This window comes from Ostrea edulis, chromosome 1, assembly GCF_947568905.1.
Source record: "Ostrea edulis chromosome 1, xbOstEdul1.1, whole genome shotgun sequence".
Taxonomy (NCBI): Eukaryota; Metazoa; Mollusca; class Bivalvia; order Ostreida; family Ostreidae; genus Ostrea; species Ostrea edulis.
This window is the reverse complement of record NC_079164.1, coordinates 106,649,822-106,658,663: the sequence shown is the minus strand read 5'-3', so window position 1 is coordinate 106,658,663 and position 8,842 is coordinate 106,649,822. Positions and strand designations below refer to the sequence as shown.

Sequence of the window (8,842 nt, the reverse complement as noted above, 5' to 3'; positions counted from 1 at the left end):
TTTTAATGAATTGTAGGAGGGGGGGGGTTAAAATTTAAAAAAAAAAAGAAAAAAAGAATATGTACCATAGGGTTAAAGGTGGAGCGAAAATCAGGAATAAAATTTTACATGAAACATAAATAACGGGGAATATAGGGCATCCCTATGCTTTGTGGAATCAAGTTTCATGAATCCGTTTAGCTTAGGCTGGGTCCTGATATGGGTTAAAAAAAATTCAAGGGAATAGAGAAGGTAAAATACCCTTTTTAAAAAAAAAAAAAAAAAAATCTGATATCTGATGAAGAACAATAAGACCAGGTTGACTCAGGTGAGCATTATGGCCCATGGACCTATTGTTTCAATAAGACTAATAAGTAAGTATATATATCTAATATATTTATTATCATAATTTTTGCATCATATAAAATTGAACATTGAATATTATAATTCCATACTGTAATAAATAGGTTTTTAACTACTATAAGTTATATGGTACTGTTACAGCATTTTAAGTTAAAAAATTCTGTAAATCATTCATTTGAAAATCAAACTGTATATATAATACAATCAACAGAACTAGGTTACTCATATTCTGATTACAAAATAGTCAGTTACATTTATAATTCATGATGTCTTTCTAGAACATCCACAGACAGAACATCCACAGACCTGAATGATAACGTCAGCATGGCATCACTCTGCTGAACAATCACATTAACATCACAATGCAAGTCTGACCAATCATGTTAAAAAAAATGCCACCCTGGACAATTTGTAGATGTTCTTAGCAAAGAAAATTGTAGGAAAGCCAAATTTACAAGGATACTTTTCAAACATCACATGTAAATACAGGAATAAACATTACATGATTGTTTGATAGCATTATTCAATTTGTCTGCCTTATAGATATATTACTTATAGCTAACCGTTATCAATTATAGCTAACTGATATTAATTGTAGCTAACTGATATTAATTGTAGCTAACTGTTATTACTTATAGCTAACTGATATTAATTGTAGCTAACTGATATTAATTGTAGCTAACTGATCTTAATTGTAGCTAACTGATATTAATTGTAGCTGATATTACTTATAGCTAACTGATATTAATCATAGCTAACTAATATTACTTATAGCTAACTGATATTAATTGTAGCTAACTGATATTAATTGTAGCTAACTAATATTACTTATAGTTAACTGTTATCAATTATAGCTAACTGATATTAATTGTAGTTAACTGATAATAATTGTAGCTAACTAATATTACTTATAGCTAACTGATATTAATTGTAGCTAACTGTCATTAAATATCAATTACTGTTATTAATTACAGCTAACTGATATTAATTGTAGCCACATTTTCAATTGTTTTCTATGTTTTCCGTACAAAAGTAAGATTACTACTCTTAGTGCAACATCATGATTTGTGTCACCCAAGCATTGAATATATACACACATTGTGAAGAAAGGGTTTATTGTAGAGCGAGTGTAACATGCAATAAATATAAACAGAAACACTCTCTCAAAAAAAAATCTCCCCTAAAGAAATCGACTTTTAAAAAGTCCCACAAATAGTAAAATCTGACACACAATAACTGTGAACATGAAATTACACTTATATTATAGTCAAGAAAAAAATGGATAGATGTAAGTACATATTGTATAAAATTACAAAAGAAAAAATAACTGTAAAAATAAATCAATACTTCATTAGAAATGTTTTTCTCCCCTTAACACTGGAGGAGCCCACATCAAATGAGGTTAACAATCATGACAAAAAATTAAAAAAAATATATAAAAGAAATGTGTAGACACAGTATGACACATGCACATCTTAACAACTACATGTGCATGCATGTCTTACAGACATCAATCTATTTTCCACTAAAGATCAAATGCAAAGTACAGTGCAATTCTGCTAAATTAACATAATCCATAACCAAATTGATCATTTTAATGTAAAAAACCAAACATTTTCAAAAGTTTTAACCCCAAAAAAATGAATGCAATACATGTATGAAATATAAGATGTAACATTTATAGTTTGAGAATATAACATTTATAAACTGAGCATAAATGATTTCTAAAGATGGTGAAGGAATGTAGCCATTCTCCTTAGGCACCCACTACTTGTTAGCTAAAGCCATCTTCCTCCTCTTTGATGCCACAAATACTGACCAGATTAAGGCAAGTGCATTTCCAAATAAAACCCGATACTGAAAAAAGTTTAATAATTAAGTTTTAAAAAAGTACAATTCAGAACTTGTTATTGTTCTGTCGTACTAAGAGAAACCGTTTTAGTGCACTAAAACAGATTCATAAAAGATAAGTGGAACTTTAAAATTAGTAGTGAATAAGATGGTGCATGTCATATTTCTTTTGATACACCAACATGCAACATACAAATATCAAGAATGCGGTTTGGACTAGGTGCACAGATTCACGATTTTCCCCAAAATTTTGTTTTTCATTTTTAATGATCAAAATCTATTGTCTAATGTGTTTGAAAGATTTCACATAAAAATTAAGGTTATACATCATCACAGAAGCTCAAAAATGAGTTTATTATTTGTTTTGTAAACAAAGATTGCGGGATGTTATTGTTTATGAAATTTTCAAAAGAAATGGATATCAATCTATTAAGTTTATTATATCTTTCACATTTCAAGCATTCTTTGGGTAAAATGTGTCATCTTAAAGTTAAAATTTGTGACTATGCAAAATTAAGATGCTTTATATTACCATTTCACTGGTTGGTTTGCATACATGTACATGCAAAGACTCGAGTCTTTGTTTACATAACACAGATTTAAGACTAAAATATTGCTTTTATTCTTGTATTCAGAAGTTCAAATTTTGGCCGTCAACATTAAATCAGTTATATTTTTCATGTTTAACATCAAAATTGAAAAATATCTTTTTTTCAAAAATCGTGAACCAGTCTCTTTAAAGTTAGATTTTAATATAGATTCTGATATCAATACTACGGTAGTCTATGAATAAAATAAAACAAAAACTCTATTAGATATGTATGCAGAAAACTACCGTTGTAGAGATATAAATGAAAATAGTTTCAAAAGGCAGTCTGTCTTTTTACCAGTACATACTTTCCTTCCGAAACAAATCGAATGCTGACCACATGACTGTCTTATTAGTATACCACGTAATCTTTTCCCAGCAATTCTTGGATCTGTGCATATCTAACTACCCTTTAGTGTTTTACACATGATTTAGCCTACTGATTTAGTCTGATACTTCCTTACTACTATATCTACAGTTGGTGAACTCGATGTCACAACTTACCAATGCCATTGTTTTCTTGTTGACTATGCGTGAAGAAGCCTGAAGTTGCATGCAATTCGTACTCGTACAACATACAAATAAGGCTAGCCAAGATGTCCGGAATTTAGATTTGTCAAGAATGAACTAAAGATTTCCCCATTGCAATCCATCATTTTAACCTATGAGTAGCTATTGTCTGAAATATTCCATTATGTAAAATAATTACCTTGGGTGGTACATAGTTGACATTCACATACTGAAACACTGTCCACACCTGTAGGTTTAGCTTCAAGACTGGAAAGAAAGATTCTCTAATTCTGGCTATGGCTGCCTGGTGGCCCTGACCCTGTCATTAAAATTCAACTTTGCTCAGAAATATCATTTTCAAATTCTACACTGCCAAAGTGATATATTACTAATTTGATAAGCATGCAGTTACATGTAGCAGGTTTTATTTTTCTTTAATAACACACACATGCATGCCATTTTATATCCCTATCATAGTTTCTAGTTCTTTGTGCAGTGTGAAAAATTCAATCTGACTTTGAGAATGGAAACAACACTTGTAATGATATGGTGTATCATCAATGAGTCTTGTACATTTATTTTTCTCTCGAAAAAACACATGTTTACTTTGATTACTTCACACAATCTCTTGGCATGACATGCAGAACTTCACTTACCTCCAAAATTGTAATTACATACAAGAACAGTAATAGAAAGGGTGGAGCAAAGACCAGTCTGTCTACAACGACCCTCTTAATACCATCCAGAGCTGTCTTTTCCTTCTTTGGTGGCATCATTTTGTCCAACAGGATGTAAAACTTGTGAATCAGGGGACCACTCACAACAAATCTGAAATATGAAATATCTAAGTGGACCACTCACAACAAATCTGAAATATGAAATATCTAAGTGGACCACTCACAACAAATCTAAAATATGAATTATCTAAGTGGACCACTCACAACAAATCTGAAATATGAAATATCTAAGTGGACCACTCACAACAAATCTGAAATATGAAATTTCTAAGTGGACCACTCACAACGTACAAATCTGAAATATGAAATATCTAAGTGCCAAATGAAAATTTCCAATGTTCAAGTATCCAGATTTCCCTCCTCCCAAACGTCTGCTTCATTTAATACCTCTCTCCTCACTACTCTCCACTCTTCACCCACCTCCTTTACCCCCCCACCCTCCCCCCCGCTTCCTTATGTGAAGGTGCACAAATGACAATATTTCAACATCATAGGCATTTCCATTCCCCCCCACCCCCACCCATCCAAAATATCATCTCTAATACGGTAAATTGGGTTAAATAATTTGCATAAAGATGAAGGATACTCTCTTTCCCCAAATGTTCAGATAAAGGTCAATGTCTGTGTATAAATGAATAATATTTGTAGTTACCCAAATGCTGCATATGCTGCTACGCTTCTCCATACAATTTTTCCACCATTTGCAGGATTGGGAACAATCAACTGAGAGACAAGACTTCCTATTGCTGAGATGCAGCCACTGAATGAAGTAAATCAATACATACATTTCAAATATAACACTCCTAAATAATGCTGACCTCACAATATGATACATAACATTACATTCAGCTAACCAACCCCCCCCAAAGAAATGTGTTAATTTAAGTATTGTTTGAATATTTAATAACACAATATCCACATGTGGTAACATTTGATTGATTGATTGATTGTATCTTGTTTGTAACGTCCCTCTCGAGAATTTTTCATTAATATGGAAATGTCACCAATACTGTTGAAAGGCTCAAAATTTAGGCCTATGTTCGGTGCTTACTGCTATTGAGCAGTGAGGGTTCTTTAGCATGCCACATACACTGCGACATGGGACATCCATTTTTAAGGTCACCTCCGAGGACCCGTGATATTCACACCTGATGCCGAGCGTTTGGCGATGGAACTGTCATTACCTGTTTTAATGACTTAGGTCTGTCGCGGTCAGGATTTGTTTTACCTTCTATATTATTGTGAAATCCAAAATGATTCAATGATTTTGTTGGTGTGTCATTGATAGCAAAATTAATTTCAGTTCACATACTAACTAGTGTGTGTCAACAATTTTAAACAATCATAGGTGCATCATCATTTGTGACCAGTAATTCAACTTACCATAATATACTCACCTATAAGTCAGATTTTTTTGGAGGTTAATTTTGGTTCAAAACTTTATATTCGACTTATAGGAGTGTCCTAAGAAGATATTGGATGCCATAATGTATAGCCTAGTATTTTTTAAACAACAAAACATGGACAAAATAAACAAAATACAAAAAAAATTGTCAACCGATTCTTGAAAAAAGTTAGACCGACTTATAAATGGGTAAATGGCGATTCCCTCCAAAATAAACTAAAAACTATACAACCGACTTATAGGCGAGTATTTACGGTACTAAAGAGACAGTATTCGATCGTATTTTCCCTCTCTAAACCTCTTTAATATAATGCAAGGCTGCTTCTCAAGCAGAACAAAGAAAGGATATTATATTGAACAACAAGATGTGTTTGTGAAACACCAATGCCCCCGATAATGGCCAATTCCAAAGATGGCCAAGGTCACAAGGGCAAATATCTTGGTACCAGTAGAAAGATCTTGTCAAAAGAAATGCTCATGTATAATATGAAAGCTCTAATATTTACCATTTAGAAGTTATGACCAATGTAAACAAATTAAAAGTAAGTTAAATGTCAAGGTCAAAAGGTTTAATACCAATGGAAAGGTCTTGTCACAAGGAACACTCATGTGAAATATCAAAGCTCTATCACTTATTGTTCAAAAGTTATTAGCAAGGTTAAAGTTTTCAAAAAGTATGCCAAACGCCAAGGTCAAGGTCACGGGGTAAAAAATGTTGGTACTTACAGAAAGGTCTTGTCACAAGGAATACTCATGTGAAATATCAAAGCTCTAACACTTATTGTTCAAAAGTTATTAGCAAGGTTAAAGTTTTCAAAAAGTAGGTCATACTCCAAGGTCAAGGTCACATGGTCAAAAATATTGGTACCCACAGAAAGGTCTTGTCACATGGAACACTCATGTGAAATATCAAAGCTCTATCACTTATTATTCAAAAGTTATTAGCAAGGTTAAAGTTTCAGACAGAATGACAGATTTACAGAATGACAGACAGGACAAAAACAATATGCCCCTTGATCTTTGATCTCGGGGGCATAAAAATATGCAAGTCCATGGACAGTGAACATTAGTTACACAGAAACTAGGGAAGACAAATATATCGTTTTTGTGCTCTATTTTCAATATTACATACTGTGGTAAAAAGGGTGAAATGCCACGTACTAAAAATCCTACACTTTTAACTACAATTTGTTTCAAATGAAAGTAAATTAATACGATAGATTTTGAGTAAGGCCAAAAAAAATTAATCAATAGTTTCTCAGGCACCGCCGCATCAGGTTAAACACTGCCGCATTGATCAATTTTATTGCCATATTGAAAAGGGAAATAACTCAATTTTCTATTTTTCCGAGTTGAAAAAGAAAATTGAGTTATTCCCCTTTTCATATATGCTAATAAAAAGACGTTTTTATTTAATATACAATATATTTTTTGTTCAACAGTATTCTATGGATTAACTTTTTATAAAATGATTGGAATAATACTATTTTAAGTTGAGTAAGTATTATAATTGATATTAGACTACAAAAAAGTAAGAATCGGTTGATATCATTATTTTGTTGACTGACAAGGAAAAAAGATAACTTTGGCTTCAAAAAAAAAAGAACCTGCCTGTTGCATTGAATTTTGAAATTTTTGGCCTGAGAAACTATTGATTAATTTTTTTTGGCCTAATGTTCAAGTTTTGAATTTTGGGCATTTTTTAAAAAAAATTCAATCTAGTCAAAGTTTGGGTTCATTATAACCAAAGGGCAGATGGATATCTATCTATGAGTATCATATATAGCATACTTGATTCTAACAATCCAGCACACTCGGGTTAACCGGTGACACACTTGATTGTGAGCCGGAATTGCGCACACATCCTGCACAGTAAGCTGATTGAACTGGAAAATTATGATAGGCGAAGGCAGCTTCAAGCTGGCGTCCTTGGAGACAGTAGTATCAAGAATGGCTTATTCTGAGACATTATGTTCTTAATCTGTACACTGTTGAAATAAACATGATTTGTAAATGTGTTTGTGATTCCTATGCCAAATAGTGTTTATGCATTGAAAGATAAACATTTTCATTATCGTACTGTAGACAGGTCACCAGTCTGATTAAAATCAGACCCCATACCCATTATCATATCAATATTAGCATTATACTTGATTCTGATAAAATCCGGTCAAATCTAACTAACCCGGATATACCCAGCGATGTGCTAAGAATCAAGTGCCCCAGCTACAGTACAGTAATGAAAATGTTGACCTTCTATTGTATAAACCTTATTCGGCATAGAAATAACCAACATATTTATAAATCATGTTTATTTCACCAGTGTAAAAAATTAAAACACTATGTCTTAGAATAAGCAACTCTTGATACTAATGTTTCCAAGGATGCCAGCTTGAAGCCGCCATCGCGTATCAAAATTTTCTGGCTCAATCGGTTTACCTGGTGGGATGCGTGCGCAATTCCGGCTCACAATCAAGTGTATCGCCGGATAACCCGAGCACACCGGATTGTTAGAATCAAGTTTGCTATATATGATAATTAGCATACTTGATTCTGATAAAATCTGGCTGAATGAATTAAGCCGGGTACATACCCGGCGACACGCTAAGAATCAAGTGACCTGAATACAGTACATTAAATGAAATTGTTGACTTTCTATTGTATAAACATTATTCGGCATAGAAATGGCCAACATGTTTACAAATCATGTTTATATATTTCACCAATGTAAAAATCAAAACCATTAAATTAGAATAAGCAACTCTCGATACTACTATCTCCAAGGACGCCAGCTTGAACAGTGTTGAAGCCGCCTTCGCCTATTAAATTTTCCGGCTCAATCGGCTTACCTGGCGGGATGCGTGCACAATTCCGGCTCACAATCAAGTGTGTCGCCGGTCATCGCCGATTAATCTGGGTGCGCCAGATCGTTAGAATCAAGTAATGAAGTATGCTAAAATTCTCAAATATTTTAGAAAGCGAAAGTAGAGCAATGAGACTTTGTGTTGTGGTGCCAGGTAGTTCTATAGCCTATGAATTGAGACTGAAGGAATAGCAATTGCCTTTAATGTAGTAATAACCGCTTCAAACACTGTACACTTAATAAAAATGAATTTTGTGTGACGTTCTAAGTCTTGAAATTTTACCTCGTTACAGCTTTTGTCAAAACTGGTTTAGTCTGTAAAGCCTCAATGTACGCAGCAAGTGCTTTTTCCAGGGGATTCTGTTCTCCTTTGTCCTTACTTAAACTCATTTTCTTTATTTTTCCTACTGACAGTGGCTTTATCTTACAAATGAGGTCGTGAGTGATCTGTAAAGATAGTGTTCATTCCCTATTCTGACCTCTCATGGGCGCAGACATGTTACTTCTCGGGAAGTCTCGCAAGTACCCCTATTTGGTATGTCTCT

The 8,842-nt window shown here is 33.3% G+C and overlaps 1 protein-coding gene across 1 annotated transcript; it reads right to left on the bottom strand.

Annotated features, from left to right (window-relative positions):
* Nucleotides 1-362: 362 nt before the first annotated feature.
* Nucleotides 363-8,836, bottom strand: LOC125667629 (peroxisomal membrane protein 2-like). The gene is made up of 5 exons (XM_048901224.2): nt 8,581-8,836; nt 4,682-4,789; nt 3,949-4,120; nt 3,492-3,611; nt 363-2,199 (listed from the first exon to the last, which is right to left on the bottom strand). The coding sequence occupies exons 1-5, from the start codon at nt 8,685-8,687 to the stop codon at nt 2,110-2,112; spliced, it is 597 nt and encodes a 198-aa protein (XP_048757181.1). The 5' UTR covers nt 8,688-8,836; the 3' UTR covers nt 363-2,109.
* Between the last annotated feature and the right edge of the window lie 6 nt (nt 8,837-8,842).

Coding starts and splice junctions, on each gene's coding strand:
- LOC125667629 (XM_048901224.2), bottom strand. CDS start 8,687: ATGAGTTTAAGTAAGGACAAAGGAGAACAGAATCCCCTGGAAAAAGCA. Junction 4,790..8,580: donor TTGACAAAAGCTGTAACGAG/GTAAAATTTCAA, acceptor TACTTCATTCAG/TGGCTGCATCTCAGCAATAG. Junction 4,121..4,681: donor GCAGCATATGCAGCATTTGG/GTAACTACAAAT, acceptor TTCATATTTCAG/ATTTGTTGTGAGTGGTCCCC.